Source organism: Ceratotherium simum, chromosome 2 (assembly GCF_057802395.1).
Source record: "Ceratotherium simum simum isolate JZ-2026a chromosome 2, ASM5780239v1, whole genome shotgun sequence".
In the NCBI taxonomy this organism is placed as follows: Eukaryota; Metazoa; Chordata; class Mammalia; order Perissodactyla; family Rhinocerotidae; genus Ceratotherium; species Ceratotherium simum.
Window position 1 is genome coordinate 62411586 of NC_141901.1, and position 22259 is coordinate 62433844.

General features: G+C 35.4%; 1 protein-coding gene and 1 long non-coding RNA gene across 5 annotated transcripts in view; both read right to left on the bottom strand.

Moving 5' to 3' along the window:
• LOC147918033 (uncharacterized) overlaps positions 1-22259 on the bottom strand; it is a 1004068-nt gene that overhangs the window by 214410 nt on the left and 767399 nt on the right. The window lies entirely within an intron of this gene.
• Positions 9835-22259, bottom strand: part of LOC101388985 (pancreatic alpha-amylase) — a 45136-nt gene continuing 32711 nt past the window's right edge. For 3 of the 4 annotated variants that reach the window (XM_087446477.1, XM_087446466.1, XM_087446470.1), the window contains exons 2-11: positions 17452-17665; positions 16946-17092; positions 15907-16104; positions 15287-15517; positions 14490-14623; positions 13586-13708; positions 13394-13493; positions 11616-11734; positions 11379-11504; positions 9835-10055 (exon numbers count right to left, since the gene is read on the bottom strand). In XM_087446477.1, coding sequence (XP_087302603.1) covers positions 9866-10055; positions 11379-11504; positions 11616-11734; positions 13394-13493; positions 13586-13708; positions 14490-14623; positions 15287-15517; positions 15907-16104; positions 16946-17092; positions 17452-17619 — 1536 coding nt within the window. In that variant the 5' untranslated portion in view covers positions 17620-17665 and the 3' untranslated portion in view covers positions 9835-9865. Of the gene's footprint in view, positions 10056-11378; positions 11505-11615; positions 11735-13393; positions 13494-13585; positions 13709-14489; positions 14624-15286; positions 15518-15906; positions 16105-16945; positions 17093-17451; positions 17666-20525; positions 20653-22259 lie in introns of those variants that run through there. The other variant, XM_004420758.3, reaches the window with a different exon arrangement.

The window sequence follows — 22259 nt, forward strand, 5'->3', positions numbered from 1 at the left end:
GCTCACCCCATCCCACTGCAACTTCAAACAGAGCAGCTTCATGACTAGATTTTCATACATTGAGATTCCACACAAGTCTTCAATTTTTAAAGGGATGGGAGGAGGGGATTCTTCTGCTAAGTTAAAAAACAAGTTTGTAACCTATTTGACTACAAAGTCATCTTACCTAGAAAATCACAAATTTTCTCCTTACTCCTAAAAATAATTTGTTTATGTATATCCTAATCAAATCCAAATGTAAATAGCTAAAAGAAATAACTAATTATGCTAAATGATACATCATAGAGGAAATACCCCCTTTTCCCCACAGCCTAAATAATTATATTATAAAAAATACGTTTTTCCTATCGCCCTTTTTTTTTTGAGGAAGATTGGCCCTGTGCTAACATCTGTTGCCAATTTTCCTCTTTTTTCTCCCCAAAGCCCCAGTACATAGTTGTGTATCATAGTTGTAGAGTTGTAGCTCTTCTATATGGGACACTGCCTCAGCATGTCTTGACGTGCAGTAGGTAGGCCCACGCCCAGGATCCGAACCAGCGAACCTGGGCTGCCAAAGCAGAACGCGCAAACCTAACCACTACACCACCGGGCCGGCCCCTCCTATCACCCTTTTAACCATGCCTTTACCAGAATATGTCTCACTTTAACAAATGTCAGTTTAAAAGATTTTAGTTCCTTGAGAAGGGTACTCTTGAGAGAAGAAATGGAACATTCTAGCATTTGCACTCATAAGGGTCTATACCTGTGGAATGTATACGCTACTACTAAGTAGAAAATAAAAATACTTTCATGCAACTTTTCAGCTGAGGTGTAGGTAGAAATGATTATGACAGATTTGATATTCAGAGCATTCTTTAACCTTAAGTATAAAATGACAGAGTAGGCAGTGAGTGACATTTAATGATTGGAAAACTACCCAGAGCCTACTTACATATCTTCCCCATTATGATGTCAATAATTACTACCACTGCAGTCACACCTCTGGGTTCAGACATTAACTCCAGGAGATTTTTTTAAAATAATTATTAAAATTTAAGTCAGTGAATAGAAACTGTATTAAGCCATTAACATCTACTAAATCTTTGAGGCAGCGAGGAGGAATAAATTCAATTTTTTCTGAAGACCCCTTTTCTCTTTTCTTTTGGTAGCTTAGCAAGAAGTTGACTCTGCAAGTCTGAGTGAGCTCACTGGGAGAACAGGTAATAATCAGAGGCTGGACTCTAGAAGCTATCTTTTCTAACAAAGCCACTTATTTACTCTTCCCTCCCCATATTTATATCACATCATGGGATTCCCTGTCTACTGGAGCACTTTTTGTGGTCATTCAGTTGCTATGTGCTAGCCAAAGCAAAACTCTCTGAGAAATAATGAGAGTTCTGTAGCGTTACACGGGTTTGTAACATTCCCCGGTAAACCCTCTTTTACATTTACTATAATGAAGTTAGAATCTCCTTTGAATGACAAACATGTTCCTCTTTGAGATTAGTCAACCAAAAGAAAAAATTTTTTTTTTAATTTTATTTATTTAAATTTTTTCCCCCAAAGCCACAGTAGATAGTTGTATGTCATAGCTGCACATTCTTCTAGTTGCTGTATGTGGGACGCTGCCCCAGCATGGCCAGAGAAGCCGTGCGTCGTGCGCGCCCGGGATCTGAACCCGGGCCGCCAGCAGCGGAGCACTCGCACTTAACTGCTAAGCCACGGGGCTGGCCCAAGAAAAATGTTTTAATGGAAGAATTTGGAAGAGTAAAATTGTAAAATTGTAAAATTGCAGGATGCTCTTTTTGTGGGTTCTCAACGACTAAATGTTGCATAAGGGTGGGAGGGTTGCAAAAAGGGGGAGAAAACCAAAGACAGTTGTTGGGCATGATTGGATTCCAAAGCAAATTAACTATTAGAGAGACCTCTGAATTTCTATTAAAATGTCATTAACAAAGAATAGCAAAAAAATATAGAAAGAAACTATAATTCAGAGGTACTTTATTTTTTCATATTCTTTTCTCTCTCTCTTTTTTTTTTTTTGTTGCTGAGGAAGATTAGCCCTGAGCTAACATCTGTGCCAATCTTTCTCCACTTTGTGTGTGAGTTGCTGCCATAGCATGGCTGCTGAGTGGTGTAGGGCCGCACCAGATCTCTGAACCCGCGAACCCGGGCTGCCAAAGCAGAGTGCACTGAACTTAACCACTACACCAAGGGGCTGGCCCCTCCTTTTCTCTTTTAAATTTGATGATTTTAACACAAAATACTTATTACCCCTCTAAAACACCAAAAAGCATGAAGGAGATGATTTTTCCCTACTCATTGTCTCTTTTCCTAAGGAATAGCTACATGTACAGAACACTCTGGCTTCTCTCTGCCACTTCACTCACTAAAGGAAGTGAGTAATATCTTTTTCACGAGTTTGGAAGGACATATTGCACACACATATCCCAGCTCCTTCTTCTGTTTCTTTTGGCAGGGATTTATATGTTGATAAGGATATTCTGCTTTTTTCTTTCAGAGAGGCTCTGCCCTGTCCAGGGGAACCCTGCCTCAGTTCAGGCTGTTGAGTGGGAATGTCTATCTAATTCTTAAGTTCACTAATGAAAATATCACTTGCCCATTGATACAAACTGTATACTCCTATATCAGCTTTTTAATAAAGGTGATGTTTTGGTGTCTATCTTCCTTATTCTTTTGGTTGCTTTTTCAGTTAGTTTGACTCCAGGACCTGAAAAAATGTACTACGTATATTGGGAAACCTCTAAACCTGCACACTAAAGGTGTTTCCATATAGTACCTCTAAAATTAAACCTCCTTAAAATGAAACTGTATTTTTCTGAAAACAGTCTCTCTCAGAAAAATTTCTACTGAAATATTAGTCCTTTTTATTTTTTTTCTTCTTTTTTGCTGTTTTTGTTAAATGAATACAAATGTTTTCCTTGGTTTTGGTACCTTTAGAATAAAAGGCTGAAATACTTTATAACAAATAACGTTTTTCCTCTCAAGTGAAAATTTAGAAAGTTTATCCTCATTGAAGGGGAATTTTGCTGGATATAATTCCATATTTTAATTTCAAAAATATATTAATACTCATTTGGTATAGGAAAACATTTTCTATCTGAACCTTCTTCTACAAAGCCAGCAGTATTACTAAAACCATCGGTTCCTGGCAGATTGAGGGGTTTTGTTTAGTTTTATAGTATGCTTGAGATGTCACTTGACTGATCGTTGAGTCAAGGGATAATTCTATTATTTCTATCCCCAATGATATAAAAATAGTAAGCAGGAAGCAGGTTGTCATTCAAAATGAATTATTTCAACACACGACAATAGAAGCCTGGAGTGAGGACTGACAAATGTAGATTCATGCAAATCTGAAATGATTCAAAGATTGGCAGACCTATGGGCTAGCGGACTGCATTGGAATTTGGTTTCATTTAAACTGCACAGCTGAAGGCTGGTAAAGGAGGGAAGCAGACCATAAAGGTTATGTACACTAAAACTTAATAAACTAATTCTGTATTAATATCAATATAAGGAATAGTAGTTCCTAGAATTTCCCAGTAGTAGCATATGATTACCTTGCATAGATAGGGATATCCTTTATATTCAGAAATGCCACTGCTGGTATCAATATATCAAACTTAATAGGAAATTCTTGATAGAAAATGTATCCTTCTGTGGTTAGTCTCATTCTACTGTTCCAACCAATTTTTCACTATTAACCTATAAATCCTCCTCTCCAGCCTCAATAATCAGCTGATGATCTATTCACTGCCACACAGTGTCTTTTATTTCTATGTGCCTTTGTCACACCTTTTCTTCTTCTTGGAATACCTTTCCTTCTTTTTTCTTCCTTACAAATCCTCCTTATTCATATCAAGACCTTCCTTTTCCACAAAGCTTTCTCAGAACATTTCCACACATGCATTATCTTCCTCCTTCGAAATCAAACAACCTACAATCCACACTTTATTATACATAACTTTAACTATTTTATTTTTATTAATGAACCATATATTATATTTTGCTTTCCCAACTATACTCTGTACTTAAACATGAGTATCATGTTTCAAATCACCTAAAAGAGTGCTGTGAACTTATGCTGGATTGATTGATGTGCATTTTCATTGTAACAAAAGGACTTACTTAATCTTTACTGTGGACCTTTAGGACATAACATACATCATAATATACAAAGCAGAGGCTGGAGTTTCTGATAGAGGCATTTCTACAGATCCTGTGACCTACAACTGAATTAGAAACATTCAACTCAAGACAGGGATTTTCTGTTAACTAACTTTCAGATAATGGCACACAGGCTGAACCTGGCAAGATTTCAAATTAGAGTAAAATATTACTTTCTGCTCCAATTCCAATCCTTTGTGATTTTTTTTCTTCTTTGAGGTAAATTTTAGGAGAATATTAGGTTGCCCACTCTCAGCATTAAGAATAAGAGGCTCATATTTACTGAGGAGATGAAGAAGTATATATTTAGCCAGAAATAGTGGTTAGTATATTATATACAATTTTTCATTTAGTACATCAAAGTAAGTAGATATTATTTTTATTTTACCGATGAGAAAATTGAGCTTCAGAGAGGTATTTCAAAAATGTCCACTGATTGAATTAATTATGAAAATATAATCCTTTCATGACTCAAAAAACATCTTTAAAAGTATCAAAGAAAAAATAGTGAGTTGAATTTGGCAGATTTACAATTATAGAGAAATAATAATTATCACCTTTTATTACAGTGACAATGATGCCTTTTGTACCTAAACTCTTTCAACACACCTCTTTCTATGTAAAAACAGATTATGTTGAGTGGCTCTGAGCCACAGTTCTCTATACAACAAAACCATTTTTTTTATTGATGTTTTAATAGTTTATACCATTGGGAAATTTTGGGTTGTACATTTTTGTTTGTCCATCACCATATATATGTCTACCTTCACCCCTTGTGCCCACCCCCTACCCCATTGCCCCTAGTAACCACAATACAGTTTTCTCTGTTTATGTGTTGGTTTATATTCCACATATGAGTGAGATCATACAGTGTTTGTCTTTCTCTTTCTGGCTTATTTTACTTAACATAATACCCTCCAGGTCCATCCATGTTGTTGTAAATGGGACGATTTTGTCTTTTTTTATGGCTGAGTAGTATTCCATTGTATATATATACCACATCTTCTCGATCCAATGATCAGTCTAGGGACACTTAGGTTGCTTCCACTTCTTGGTTTTAGTAAATAATGCTGCAATGAACATAGGGGTGCATAAGCCTCTTTGGATTGTTGATTTCAGGTTTGTTGGATAGATTCCCAGTAGTGGGATAGCTGGATCATAGGGGATCTCTATTTTTAATTCTTTGAGGAATCTCCATACCATTTTCCATAGAGGCTGCACCAGTTTGCATTCCCATCAGCTGTGTATGAGGGTTCCTGTTTCTCCACATCTTCTCCAACGTTTGTTGAACAAAACCATTTTTAATCATAATGATCACTTTGAGTAGCATGGACATTTTACATTAATTCTCCCAATCCAGGAACATAGGATATCTGTCCATTTATTTGTATCTTCTTCAATTTCTTTTCTCAATTTCTATTTTTCAGTGTACAGATATTCACTTCCTTGGTTAAATCTATTCTTAAGCATTTTATTGCTTTTTATGCTATTGCAAATAGGATTGTTTTCTTAACTTCCCTTTTCAATGGTTTGATATTAGTACATAAAGACACAACAGATTTATTCATGTTGATTTTGTATCTTGAAACTTTACTGAATTTATTACTTCTAACAGCTTTATGGTGAAGACTTTAGGAGTTTCCATAAATGGATCATGTCATCTGCAAACAGAGACAATTGTACTTCTTCCTTTCTGATTTGGATGTCTTCTATTTCTTTTTCTTGTCTAATTACTCTAGCTAGGACTTCCAGTAGTATGTTAAATACAAGTAATGAGAGTGGGCATCCTTGACTTGTTCCTGATCTAAGAGGTGAAGCTTTCAGCTTTTCACAATTGAGTATGATGTTAGTTGTGGGCTTATCATATATGGCCTTTATTATGCTGAGGCACACTCCTTCTACACCTAATTTGTTGAATATTTTTATCATGAAAAGATGTTGAATTTTGTCAAATACATTTTCTGCTTCATTTGAGATCTTATGACATTAATGACCTGAAAAATCAGGGTTAACAATGAATTAATTAAATTTGAGAATAATTAGAGAGAGAATGAGAGAAATATCTCTACTCCAAGGGCATATATTGACTAATATATTTCTCTTTGTCAAAAATGTCAATACTTTTATTCTCTTTCATTATCTTAATTTATTTCACAAATAATTATTCAGCTCTTACATGATATGTGCCAGACACTGTCCTGAGACTAAGGATTCAATAAGGAGCAAAACAGATATTGTCCCATAGTACTATGATGTGTGATAAGAAGGAAAGTACAGAAAATCATGACAATAATAGGGGGACTTGACCTAATCCTGGGTAAATGTCCATGTAGAAGTGGCCTTTGAACTAAATTTGAATGATGAATAAGAGTTAATTAGAAGAACAGGTGAGAAAAAAACATTCTAAGTAGAAGAAGCAGAACGTTCCTTGGGCTGAACTTGAGAAGATAAAAGGAGCTTGGTGAGTTTGAGAAACTAAAAAGTTAGTATGGCTAGAGAAAAGAAGTTAAAGAGGAGAGTTCTCTGAGGTAAGTCTTCAGCTGTAGACAAGCCTCATAGTCCTGTTAAGAATTTTGGCCTCTTATCCTAAGCTAAGTGGTAATCCACTGAAAGGATTTTGGAAAAGTGGTGGTGGTGATAGTGGTGGTTTTCTGATTTAAAGAGATCACTCTGGCTGCATGGCAGTGAATGGAATGATTGGAGGCAGTGGACGCTGATGCTGCAGTAGCCCCTTCATAATCAACAAAGCACGAAGTTTTGTTAGTCAGATATCCTAAGGTTAAAATTTCAACTAAGACAACCTTGATGTTTTATTCTCTTGGACAAGTTCTTTAACCTTTATACAAACATATTCCCTTGTACAAATACTGTTACCCCATTATCGAACCCCTCTCTAATACACTTTTTCAGGTTTGCTAGCTCATGGCCATAAGATTCATCTTCCCCTCCCCTGCTGGGGGTATGGATGTACCTTCATCATGACCTAAATATCATGGACATCTTACTCTCCTGCTAACCACCAGGAAATTCTTAAAGTGGTTCTCTGGGTACAATCCTATACAAAAGAAACCATGTAATTCTGATGTTACAAAACTGGTATGAGGTATTTCCAGCCCCTGGCTTGTGATTAACCTCCCTGCTTCCAATCTGGAATGCATTTGTTATAAATAATAAAATCTGGCTTTAAATAGTGAGTTTGTGGCCTTTTTTTCATAATAAGGGAGGTAAAATACAAGAGATATTTGTCATTTAAGAAAAAGATGACTAGATAGTAGCAGTGAAGAGAGAAAAGAACATAGTCAAGAAGTATTTAGAAGGCAAAATAAGAATGTGGTGTTTGATTGGATCTGAAAGATATAAGAGAAGGGAGCTTCAAAGCTGAGGTCCAGTTTTCTGGCTTCCAGGACTCAATCAATGGTGATGCCAGTCACTGAGTTAGAGAACAACTTATAAAGAACAGAAGCCAGCCATACTAAAAACTGGGTTAAAAGCATTCCAAAAACAGTGGGAGCAAACTATCAAAAAAGTCCCCAAAATGAAAAATAACATGGCGTCTTCAAGAAAATGTTGAAAAGCCCACATGGCTGAGGGTATGGAATTGCCAAGCGAAACAGCAGAGCAGAGGTTGGAGAACTAGGTTCGTACCAAATAATGCATGGTTTCATAGGCCATCATAGGATTTTATTCTAAATGCAATAAAAGTTTAAGGGTTTTAGGCAAGAAGGTTTGTAATTTGAATTAAATTTTATGAATATTATATTGTGGTTTTTATTAAAATATATTGAGGGAATAAAAGAGTACAAACAGGAGATCATTGTTTTGAAATGCAGGCAAGAGATAATGGTGACCTGGATGAAGAAGTTGCAGAGGATACAAAAGAAGTGCAAAGAATCAAGAGATATTTTGAAGATACAATTAATAAGTCATGTGAGGGGGTTTATGTGAGGGGATAGAGAAAGTCATTGAGAGGAAGAAAAATCAAGGAATTATCCTAAGTTTCTAAGTGAAGCAGTGAGACAGGACAGCAGTGAATACCAAAAGGTTTATTGAAGAATGAAATTGAAGGTCCCATTCTGGATATGTTAATGTAAGATGTCTGTGAAACACTGAAGTGCAGATGTCAAGCATCTATCGGAAATGTGGGGTTGAAGTCCAAGAAAAGAAGTGCATCAGGGATATAGGTCTCCATGCAAAAGTATGTGTTTTAAATCCATGGAAACGATTACAATCACTTAGAGGAGGGAGGATAGACACAGAAGAGGATTAAATACAAATGAGACCTTAGGTCAAACAGAAGATGAGTAGGTAAAAGAATCTGAAAAAGAGCAATCAGTGAGAGAGAAAGAAAACCAGGAGAGAGTAGAATCACAGAAGCCAAAGGAAGAGAGGAGAGTGGCTCACCATACTGATACTGTTGTGAAGTAGAGTAAAATGAGAATAGAGAAGTACATTGGGTTAGTAGCAAAAATGTCTTTGCTGATGTTGGCAAGAGCAGATTCAACAAAGTGATGATAGGGGAAACTGAACAGTAAAGAGATGAAAAGTGACTAGTGTTGTGGATGTGGAGACTGTATGATGAAAACACAAAAGTTTGACTAAAATGGGGAGCACAGAATGAGCTGTACCTAGAAGAAAATATGGGGGTCATGGATTTTTTGATTGGAAGACTTTAATACATGTAATCTAAGGAGACTAATCTAGCAGATAGGGAAAGATTGTTAAATCAGAAGGGAAAGGATAATGCAAGAAATAAACTCCCCAAAAAGATGAAGATGGAAAGGCATTTATAACACAAATGGAGAGAACGGCCTTTGGTAGAATGAGGTGCACTTTCTTCAATATGACAGGAGGAAAGAAGAAAATGATAGAGGCAAGTGTAGATACATTTGTAGGTGAAAAGAAGAGAGAGGTTCCAAGTTATGGCTTCTATTTTCTTATTCAAGCATAAGAAAAACACCTGAGAGTTATAAGAAGATGTAGATGAGAGCCTAATATTCTACACTTAAAGTCAAAGTGAATAAAAATGAATAGGTAAAGGATGAGGAAGAAAAATAAGAGCATATGGTGTCATAAAAGCCCTAAATAATACTTCATCATATTGGGGATTACGAGATGGAACAAAAAGCCATACAACATCATCAAGTTAAGGACATTAGGAAAATAAAGCAAAAGAGAAAAGGATATAGAGAAGGTAGAAGATTCCTGTGAGCTCCATATAATTAAGAAATACAGATTGCATAATTTAAGGGTTTCTTTTTAATTTTCAATTTATTAACAGTAAAAGGGTATTCACATTGTGAAAACCACCCAAATGTTATCAGTTTGTATTAGAATCGTCATTAAATGAGCTAACTCTAACTAATTGTTAGAAAAACTCAATGGAAGAAATACATTAGAGATACATACCTGGGAAAATGCTGCTAATGGCAACAAACATTTTTGTCAAGATGCCTCTCTGAGGTCTTAGAAATTCCTCCGACAAATAGGTTAAAGTGAGTCACGAAAATATAACAAAATGATGATTGTAATTATCTTATAATTGCATAATTATATGTGATTTATGCTTCTCTGAGTTTCTCAAGTTGATTACTTATTATAGATTTTACAAAAATTAATGAATTATAAGAATTATTGAACATACAAGAAACGAAGTACACTTGGTTATTCTGCTGGGTATATGTATTTATTTCAAGTTTTACAATTTTGATTCAGCATGAATTGCAATAAATGGATCTTCGGCAGTGTTACTAATAGAAAAGTAAGCCTTGCTGTCATCGGAAACATAGATTTTAATTCCTGTACAATGGCCATCAATTTTATCTCCAGAAATAACGTCACAATATGTGCCAGCAGGAAGACCAGTTTGCAAAGTTGAAGATAATGTCCTGCAAAATAACATTTAAGATTAACTTGAATTCAACACAACTAAAAGCAAGAATACAGACTATCTCTAAAACAAATAGCTTAACTTTGTGCTGTAGAACTCTAAGCAGTCAAGATCTCAGGGAGAAGAAAATTCAAACACAAAGACCTCCCCAGTGGGTGTCAATAGTTTTCTCAGGACCAGAAGTAATCCCACAGAAGACTTAGCAATTCCCTAGTCTTTTGTGAATTTTACCAAAAATCAAGGTTGAGGAATATCAGTGAAGATCTGAGTGAACTGCCACCCTTAGCCAAAAGCATTTCCTGTGGTAAACACAAGTGTTTTAAATGTGTCCTCATCAAAATGTAAGAAAATACTGATTACTATCATGAATGGAAATTTGATTATTTCTTGGAAAATCTCTTTCTTCCAAGAGGCTAAAATGCATTCGTGCTGGAGATAAAAATAGTCCACCATTTCTGTGGAGAAGTATATGGTTTTAAAAATAAAGCTGTCTCATAAATTTATTTTGGTTCACCCAGCCACAAAAGAAAGAAATTAAAGGACTAGCCATGGATGCTTTTGGCAAGAAAGATATATTTGATTTATTTTTTGTCAGCAAAATATAATTTAGGCTAGAATGAACTAGGCATGAGTGCAGCTGGCCTTGGACTGAGACATTTCAACTGCTTACAAAGAGGTCTTCTAAGCTATAGTTCTACATCTCAGGGAATCTGTATCTTAGAGGCAGAGGATATAAGTATTACAAATGAAAAGCCAGTTGAGAAGTCTCAGAACCAACACTCAAAAATCTCCTGAGGTGAATCATTGACCATAAAACACATATTCTTTATCCATATGCTTTAAAAACTTCTGTTTGTCACAGAGAGACAGGGAAGTGCAGAAAGAAGACCAAAGAACCAGATACATGAGTAGTTGAGAAAAAGAGCTAGAAAAAAGATATTTCAGAACTGAGGCAGTATTTTTCCATTATTAAAAAAAACAATAGGTGTGTAAGACATGTTCTTCTAGTGATTTCACAACCTTTATATTAACTACGCTGTGCACTTTGTGTGAGGTGTGCACGCGAGTGTTTACATGGGCGTCGTATCCGTATGCACGTGATATGCAAGGGTGCACAAAAAAATAACTCTACTTGGAACAGAAAGTCCTTGTAAAGAGGAGATCAAAAGAATAAGAGCCATCATCATTTTTCTGATCTCTATGTTTTCTTACTGTACTGAGTAAAGAATTTTTCAGATATGAAAAAAGTAGATGAGCAGGAAAAGAATAAACCAAGAACATGTTAGTATAAAATATTATTCCTACTATTATATCTACTTACCAGTCATCATTGTTAAAGACAATGAATCCTTTGTTTCCTCTTCCAAAAGCTACTTGGTTGCTACCATTATCCCACCAGTTTGTAAAAGATTGGCCATCAACTACATTACGGAACTCAACCATGTTCCTAAAAACAAAATACCATATCATACAAAATGCTGATGAATACTTCCACAGTTTACAATGAAATGTTAAGGAAGTTTATTACAAGAGAATATCTCTAAATAAGTATGCCCACCTTATTTGACGCCACCGGTGTTCACAGACCCAGCCATTGCCACAAGTAGTGTCCGGATTAATAGTAACTTCTTTAATCACTCCATTATCATTTGGTGGCCCCATCCAATTATTAACATCCTTAATTAGCATAAAAGAATAAAAAAAGCTCAGTTTTGTAACATTAGATGCGTTTGCTTCTTCCCTCTCCTGTACACCAAACCCAATCTGTCCTGCTATTTACATCTCTGCAGTGTCTTTATTTAGAATCCAACTCCTTCAGTATGTTCACAGCCCTTTACCAAGTCCTCAGCATCTTCTCCCCAAATTCTCATTCTCTAGTGCTATATTTCAAACAAGGGTAGGATATGTTTACCCTCTCAATTTCTTTCCAAGGAATTGCAATGGCTTCTTAATATCACTGTAGGCAGGAGAATGTCATTGAAATGGCAAGGGCTTTAGTGTCAGAAACAGCAAAATTAAAACATGGGCTCTACTATTACTCGCTAAAAAAACTTAGACAATATATATAACTAATCTGTGCCTCATTTTCCTCTTCTGTAAAATGGATATATTGCTCAATTGCTATAAAAATTAAATAATATTTGTGAAAATGAATATGATAATTTCTAAATAAATATTAGTTCCCTTCATTCTTTCTTTTGGAGAAACGTACTAATAAACATATCACAATATTCTTTACTAAACTGACCAAATTTTTAATATTGTGTCTTTCTGATTGGTACTTTTAAAGATAATCATAGGAAAAAAACAGATTGTGTCTAGGAAAGTTACAAGTGTCTGTCTTAAAATCATGTTCTGTGATGAACAGTGGACAAAACTAAGAGTTTTTAGCATGCAGAATTCTTGGGAAATTGGAAAGGTTATGGGGAAAAGGGAAATGGACATAGTCCATGACTCATGACATCAGACATAAGACCAACTGGTGGAAATTAGAAGATGTCGGCTTCATATTAAGGTACATTTTCTAAATATTAAAGCTGCCTAACAATAGAAGGAGTTGCTGTATAAAGTAGTGGAATTCTCAAATTGAAAGGAATCTAGAAGGAACTAGATAAATATCTATCTGGTTTGTAGTAAAGAGGATTTTCTACTTTAGCTGTGAAGTTGCTGTATGATGCTGCATCTGAAATCTTCAGTTTAAAGAAAAACTTTCCAAATATCTTCATAATCTTATTTCTCATTTCCTTTTTAAAAAAATTGCTACTCAGATTAATATCTTTACCATATCACAAATATTTTTCTCATCCTTATATTTTCCAGAATAATCTACAAACTTCTCTTCTTCAATATATACAATTTCCTTCCTCTTATAAGATACTTCCCCTATTTAACCTTAGTTCAAGTGAATAATTTCTGTGCATTTCATAGAACTTTTTTAAAAAAGCATTTAACAAATATTTATATTGCTCATACTATGGGCAGGTACTGTTAGAAGTTCTTTACAAGTGTTAACTTATAATACTCATATCAACCCTATGAAGTGGGTAATTAGGAAAATTACATATTTTCCTCACTGTATCCTTATTTTTAATGGTTTTCTTTTCAGATGAGGCAATATAGTTGTCATAATTCTTAAACAGTTTGCATACTCTTTGCCAACAGAGACCATGAGTTTTAATTCTTTAATATCTATTTCATTGCTAAAAGAGTCCTGCATCAGGTTTTCTCTTAATAAATATTTGACAAACAGTGAATGTAATAGCATCATGTGAAATCAAAACCGAATTTCCTTCCTTTTCTTGAGAAAAAGATATTTTGAACAACACCAAAACTTACCTCTCCATTCTCAAAATATCTGTCCCAACGGTAGCTTGACATTACTCTTGTAAATCCATAAGGATGAGCGAGCATAAATCCAACTGCCATTTTGTACAGTCTGAAAATTACAAAATGATAGCACCATAGAAGAAAAGACATTTTTAGTATCATTAATAGGTAGGTAAAAAAATGGGATACTTTGTTTCTTACCTAGCATCCCAGAATGTAAGAATAGATGCTCCTCCAGCTCCGTGTCCTCGCTGATTGTCATGGTTATCCACAAAGACAAGTGCTCTGTCAGAAGGCACAAAACCCCAGCCTTCTCCCCAGTTCCTATGAAAAAAGAAAAAAAAAAAATATATATATATATATATATGTTTTAAAATAGCTTTAGAGTAACCTAAATATGTATTTCTTTTAGTATACCATCTACAAATGAAATTCTCTCTCTAATTAAATGGTTATTCTATAGGGATTTTTATAGAAACTATACAGACATATTATCTACAAATACATCCCATGTGTGTTTATATGTATGAATTACTTGTATTACTTTCATGTTACAGGTATAAGATTTTTGTTGTAAAAAGTCCTTTTAGACATTTCAGTGTATTATAATTTAGATGGACTTCAGAAGGGGCCACATCCATATCATCTTATAATACAGAATGGCAAACGGGGCTAAAATAAGGCCTCAATATTTTATTGTTATAATGTAAACATTTTAATATTTGAAACTAATTAATTGATACGATATATGTAAATTCCACAGTATGGCCACATTGTAGGCACTGTATAAGTGATTGACTCATTTTAATAACAAGCTGGCTGTCACAGATTATATGCACATATTAGTCAAATCTAGTATAGTCATATAATAGGTAGATTAAAATCTCTAGGTTATGTTTTGGGTTTCTAGACATACTTCCTCATGATTGACATTCCAAATAATAAAGATGACCTATTGGAGTCTCGACCACTAAAAGAGTTATTATTGGTAAATGAATCTTTGAAAGTTGTCTAAATAAAAAGGTTCTAAGAAGACAACTCCTACTGGGGTAATATGACTCATAATTCTGTGAAACAATTCAAAGACAAATCATATTTCATTTACACTAAGTATGCCATCTTCTCTCCATCCCACTTGCGCAGAACTGTGCCTAGTTTAGCACCATACTTGAATTCTGTCACACGGCCATTTCCAAAGTACTGGCTCCCTGTAATTGGCTCATTACCCAGATCAATTACCTAGGAGAAATATAGAGGAATATATCATTTAAATAGGAACTTTAAAGAATTTTAACCATCACATTAATATTATATAGAAAATAGCTTTAAACTATATTATGTGAAATGCTTCAAATGGTTTTCCTTATACAAGATTTTTTTTTAAAATTTTTTTGCTAACGTATATGCGGCACTTAATATCTGGCAGACAACATTTCTAAGTGCTTGATAAATATTAACTTATTTAATTCTCCAGAGAAAACAAAGACATAACCATTATCATTATCTCTTTTCTTCACATGAAAAAATTGTTGCACAGAGAGGTTAACCAATTTGCCTAAATGAACACAGCTAATAGTGCTATAACCAAGATTTAAACTCAGATAGACTGGCTTGAGACAACAACAACTATATTCTTATTTATCTTTTATAATGGTCTCTGGGGAGATGGTAAATGACAGAGAGATGTTTGCAGTCTAAATAAAGTCTTTGCTCTTCCATAAAACCTCTTGGGACAAAGAGTATAAAGTGCTGTCTCTGAATAAAACGAAGTTAAAGAACACTGCTCGACAGAAATGATTCAGCCATTAACCTAAAGAAATTGCATTCTTAATGAAATCTTCCATTTATTTTCTAATGAATCATATGATATTATTTTATATGCACATATATATATTGATGTACCTCCTGGTAAATGAAAGGTTTACTTCCTTCAGGGAACCAGTTTGTGTTTAGATTATTCAGTTTATCCAAAATTGCCTTTATGTCTCCAGGCCACATGTGCTTAGAAGCATCCAGTCTGAACCCTGCTACACCAATGTCAATGAGGAAATTCAGATAATCAGCAATCGTGGAACGCACATAATCTTTCTCCAGTGCAAGATCAAGAAGACCAGTCAGACGACAATCTCTGACCTATTGAGGTAAAAATTTTGTGATTGATACATAAAACATCATCTTTACCTGAGACTTCATGTGACTATTCATTCATTCAGTAACAGATATTTCTATAGTGCCTTCTTTGCATTGGGCACTGGGGATGCTGACATTCTGGTATGGACACACCTTTGAAACATTTTCTAGTACTAGAAAAATGGAGAATGTAGGAAATTAAGTGGATGAGCTTTTTAATTGATTGGCAAAAATGTTTTAAATATTGATTTGAGTTTCTTATTTTTAAACAGACTTGGAATCCTGTTTTCCTAAGGAATCTAAACTAATATTTAAAACGGAGATCAATAAACTACATGTAGATAATCAAAGGTATAGATAGCTCTTTATTCAGATCATTTTTTTTTAATTACCTGGTAAATATCATAATAGCTCTCAATCTCTCCACTTGCACTTTGACATTTACCATCATTAAAATCCCAACCAGAGTATGGGACTGCCGGAAAATCCCTACTTCCAGCATTGAAGTAACTTCCACAAGTACTGCTCGTTCCTTCACCCGCACCACTTCCACACATATGGTTAATTACAGCATCCACATAAATACGAACCTGAAAGGCAAAGTTTCTATTTCAGTTTGACTTATGGAGAGGTAGAAATCTATAATATTATTGATGAAAGTTTACAGAATATAAATAACACTCGAAAGTATTTCTTTGCCATTTTGTAATTTATCTTACTAGAAGACCAAAAGTCAAGTGTGAAAGGAAATCAACGTGAACTGAAGACCTATATGCATTCTAGCCACTTGGTCAAACATTTGCATTGAGAGAACTAAAAACTACCATAACTATGAAAAAATGCAAAGAGCATTTTTTGTGGGTATATAAAAATGAGTTGAGACAGGAGAGGTTGTTGGTTTTTGAAATTTCCATGGGCCATCCTAAGAAAGAAGCAATCAGCCTCTACTATCTACTTAGCATCTGTAGAGAGGGAGGTAGATTTTTGTCTCTCATTATGCTCCTCATCAAAGAGAATATAACTATTTACCACCAAAAACCCTCTGGGGAAAAAGACCCAGGAATTATGGGTGGGGACATAAGTCACATAAAAGTGATAGCAAATACTGTAATTGGAATTTCCAATTCCTAACTGGAAAAGAGCTCCCTGGAAATGTATATAGTTACAAGGGTTAAAAGTTGATATTTTGCTTTAGAAGTAAGTTTGGATTAAACTTTGACATAACATCTTCTTTAGCAGATAAATGGCACATATACAAAGATTTACCAAAGTTGAACATAAGGCAACAATTAAATTTCAGTTATAGCTAAAGTATGAAGTAAAATAAAAATTAAGAAATATGGAAAACATTCTGCTCAAAAAGAGCAAGAGACAGGAGAGAGAAAGGATTTTCCCATATAATAGTTTTAAAGGCAACTTTAATTCACTTACACCAACGTTGTTACATCTAGTCACCATGTCTATGAATTCATTTTCATTTCCTGATCTTGTACATAACTTGTAGCTAATTGGTTGGTATCTTTCCCACCAAGGCCTTGAAGGGCTAGAAACCACAATATTTTCATTGGGTGGAGAGACCTATAAATAGAACAATCTTAGTAAGTATCAAGTTCTGGCTTACTTTATATCATTGCATACTGTAGAAACTAATCAATAATCTAAAATTATTTCTGAATCTTTGCATAGCAGCTACATTACTTTACCACCACTTGAAAATATTAACAGCACATTGAAAATGTCCTGCTGAAGAAAGATTCTATCAGAAACAAAACATAAAGTTGTCAATAATACTAAATTTTTTCTTCCTCAGAAAACTGTTTTATTCAGAGTTCTTACTCTTGAAGTAAAATGTTGCCCCAGCTTTGCAGATATAGATCATTATACCATTTACTATAAGTACAGCAAACACGGCAGTTTATCCTATTAGTAATACCCACCTGAACCCCTCCAAATCCTTTGGGAGCTAAGTATCGCTCACATTCAAGAGCGATATCAACCCAGCGCCACTCAAACAGATGGACAATAGACGTCCGTCCAGTTTTGATATTTGGGTCATACTGAGCCCAGCAGAACCCAATGGCTGAAAGTAACAGAAGGGACTTCATTGTGCTTTGAGGTTGTCAGTGTTCTTTCCAGCAACTATTTATATACCTGTAAGAAGCATATTTTACTAAGTAAATATTTACATGAATAGGTACCTAGAGCACAAGCTGTTTGTTTATTCATAATCTGAAAAAGATTATCAACAATAATGTTAGCAGGTGAAGAACATCCATAAAATCTCCCAGGAAAATAATCTAAATGACCTTTTAAAACTTAATGTTTTCCTTATTGAGGGAATATTAACCATTTTAAACATCTGGCATTATGTATATATATAAAAAATAGCTTAATCATGCATTATTTAATTAGGATTAGATCTTATTCCTGAGTCCTTCACTAATTGAAGGAAAATAACAATCAGAGCCAATTGAATTTATAGTCAAAATATGCTTTGACTATCTATTTGCAAACATTTGTAATGTTTCAAATTCAAAAAGAAAAAAGATATTTAATTCAGTTCTCTTTTTCACTCCTAATCCAAATTTTTAGTTATTTAAATTTCCTCATTAAGATTTAAGAAACTATTTGGAAGTTGAATGCACATGAATTGAGCAAACAGACGGTTTTTCCCTCCATCAAATCATGTGCTTAATGCAATGGCTATAGCAGTAGGATGGGGTTTTTTTTCTCCTCTTTATAGCAAATATCTCTTGTACCTGATAAAACAATAAATTAATGAATTCACAACCCTTTCCTTCTTAATGTGACTGAAATCTTATAAAAGAGAAAAATAGTACAGGTTGGAAAAACTTAATCCACTAATCCAACAAGTATTAACTGAGTGTCTGCTTTTTGCTAAGCATGTGGATGATGTTCAGGATACAATGGTGAACAAGACAAGACAGACAAGTTTCTTGGTCTCAGGGAGCTTACATTCTAGTGGAGAGGAAAGAAAATATATAAGTAAATAAAAATAATCATAACGATAAAACAAATTAAAATAGCAAGAAGAACTAGTATGAAATAACAGGGTAACAAAATAGAAAGTCACTTCACCACCAGGGTATTTTAGTAAGGGAAGTAAGGGATAGTAGGGAAGGCATCTCTGAGGAAGTGATTTTCAGCTGTGATTTAAAGGATTAGAAGGAGCCATTCATTTGAAGATCAGAGAAAGACGATCTACATAGAGGAAAGCACAACAGTAAAAGACCAAGGAAGGAAAAAGCTTAGAATACTCAAGCAATATTAAAAAAAAATATGTCAGTGCAGCTAATCAAAGTGTGATATAGTCGAGGGCAAAATGAGATGAGGTCAGAGAGGTAGGCCAAATCATGCAGGACTTTGTAGAACATAAAGAAAGAGAGAGCCATTGAGGCTGTAGGAGGGGATGCTGAGAGGCTCGGATACACTTTAAAAAAAAAATCACTTTTGCTGTTGTGAAGAAATTGTATTTTAGGAGGACAGAAGTGGAGGCAAGGACTTCAATTAGACTTTTTTTTTTTTTTTTTTTTTTTGGTGAGGAAGATCGGCCCTCAGCTAACATCTGCCAATCCTCCTCTTTTTTTGCCGAGGAAGACTGGCCCTGGGCTAACATCCATGCCCATCTTCCTCTACTCTATGTGGGACGCCGCCACTGCATGGCCCGACAAGCGGTGCGTCAGTGTGCGCCCGGGACCCGGGGACCCTGGGCTGCCGCAGCGCACACCCAACCGCTTGCGCCACCGGGCCGGCCCCTTCAGTTAGACTTTTTTAATGGTCCAGGAAAGCGGTGATTGACTAGGGCACTGACAGGATATATTTCAGAGGTAGAGAGGCAATAGGTTTACGGATAGATTAGAGTTGAAGAATGAAGGCAAGAGAAAAATTTCTAAAATAGGTATTTGGTAGTGATAGCATTTATCTACTTATCTACCTATCTACCTACCTACCTATCTATCTATCTATCTATCTATCTATCTATCTATCTACTGAGGAAGATTAGCCCTGAGCTAACATCGGTGCCAATCCTCCTCTGTTTTTTTGTATTTGGAACACCTCCACAGCATGGCTGATGAGTGGAGTAGGTCCAAGCCGGATCCCAACATGTGAACCTGGGCTGCTGAAGCAGAGAACGCGGAACTTTAACCACTCGGCCACAGGGCCCACCTGATACCACTTATTAAGATGAGGAAAAATGAGGAAGTACTTGCTTTGGGGAAGGTGACCAAGAGTGCTATGGTCTGTGATATTTACTCTATCAACCCTATTGTTCTCTTTTGATCGTTCCTCCAACCCACCGTGTGAACACTAGGTCCCATTTTCCTATTTAGTTTGAGCTGCTATAACAAGAATACCATAGACTGGTGGCTGAAACAACAAATATTTACTTCTCACTGTTCTGGAGGCTGGGAAGGCCAAGGTCAAAATGCCGGCACACCCAGCGTCTGGTGAAAGCCCCCTTCTAGTTTCGCAGATGGCCATCTTCTCCTCGTATCATCACATGGTGGAGAGCAGAGAGAGCTTTGGTATCCCTCTCTTCTTGTAAGGACACTAATCCCATTAGGAGGTTCCATTCTCATGACCTCATCTAAAACTAATTACCTCCCAAAAGCCCCACAGTCTAACACCATCCTATATGGGGTTACGCTTTCACATATGAACATATGTGAGGGAGACCACAAACATGCAGTCCATAACACCTATTCATTGCAAAACTAAACGTTCTCATATATTATAAGCAATTTCAGGTCCCCCATGACTTTCCAAATCCTTTCCTTTTTTCTATGATCCCCTTCCAATATCCTTGTGTACCAGGTAACTACTCTTCCTTCCAGATGCAGATGAAGCAATGTCTTTATGAAGCTTATCCTGATATTCCCAGGCATAGTTATTAATTATTCCTCTGGATTATAGCTTTTAAACTTATATGACCGTATTTAACTACATTTAATTTATATTGTAAATATATTGTAAGTAGCCAAGTATTTACATGTGCATCATTCTGGACCAAGCTTCTTAAAGGTAGACTTCAGGGGCCGCCCCGGTGGTGAAAGCAGTTTAGTGCACGCGCTCCGCTGTGGCAGCCAGGTGTTCGCCGGTTCAGATCCTGGGCGCGCACCGACGCACTGCTTGTCGAGCCATGCTGTGGTGGCATCCCATGTAAAGTAGAGGAAGATGGGCATGGATGCTAGCTCAGGGCCAGTCTTCCTTAGAAAAAAGAGGAGGACTGGCATCAGATGTTAGCTCAGGGCTGATCTTCCTCACACACACACAAAAAAGGTAGACTTCATATATAATATTCCTAGAATCTAGCAAAATAATTAGCATAATGGCTTATGTGATCAATAAATGGTTGCAGCATACAGACTCTCAGTTCCAGGTATTTTGCAAGACACTAGCATAACTGGGATTATATCCTCATTGAGTTTTTAAAATAAATGAACAATATGTCAAAAATTGTGTAATATAACCTACATTAACCCTTACAAAACTTTGTACACACGAAGGAACTACAGCCCAGAGAGATCGAATAAATTGTCCAGATCAGATGGTAAGTAATCAGAAATTGATAATAGGTCCTACTACAAGTGGACATTCTCTGTATTATACCCATGTTTCCCATAGAATTCTAGACTTATGATGTCCAGTATGCTAGCCACAAGCAACATTTGGCTATTGAGCACTTGAAATATAATGAGGCTGAAGAGAGATGTGCTATAAGTATAAAATGCACTCCAGATTTGGAAGACTTAGTGTGATAAAAGAATGTAAAAAATTAAGAATTTTTATGTTGTTTACATGTTGACCTAATATTTTGTGACACATTAGGCTAAATAAAATTTATTATTGACATTAATTTCTCCAGTTTCTTTCTACTTCTTTTAATATGGCTACTTTAAATTACATTCATGGTTTTCATTATATTTTTTTTGGACAGGACCATTTTAGAGATCACGTTAAGTCAAAGAAGGGACAAATCCACACGTAAATAGAAATAACAATAATAAAATGAGGAATATGATCACTATCTTCAGAGAGATATCAGTAAAGTGCTTGAGGATTTCATTGATAGGAAAATTCATTTGTGATGAATAGGAATTGGGGAAGATAAAATTGATTCAAATAATGGGTTTGACTTGACTAAAAGAGATAATGTGAAATGGCTTTTAAGTAAGAGAAAAAAAAAAAAGAATTATCCAATGTAGGAAATGGGTAAGGAGAATGGCAAGAAATCAATATGGTTTTGTGGAACATTAAGTTCTCTGTGGAGGAGCCACAGGAGTCAAAGTAGGAAAGTCAGGGAGAAGAAAGTAGACGTTCTTCCCAAAGCCATAAGAAGCTATAAAAAGTTTTCTTTCATTTTGTTTATTTGTTTGTTTGTTTTTAAACAGGAAAGTAACATGAGTAGAGCTTTTGGAGTATATGAGAAGGATTGGAAGGCAAAGAGAACTGAGGTAGAAACAATTGAAAACTTGTGCAGCAGTAAACAGAGTAATGATGAAATCTGAACTAAAATTATAGCAGTAAGAATGAAAACTGGGAGAGTATGGTAAATTGTACAATAAGTGACAAGGATGACACTTGCCAGTACTCATACCATTCTGGAGTCTCTTCCTACATAGACTATGGAATTGGTTTATAACTTTATAGACCACAGAGAGACTAAATGTCCCTAGCCATTCAAACTATCTGAGTTGATCTACCAGCTAACTACTTGAATGAC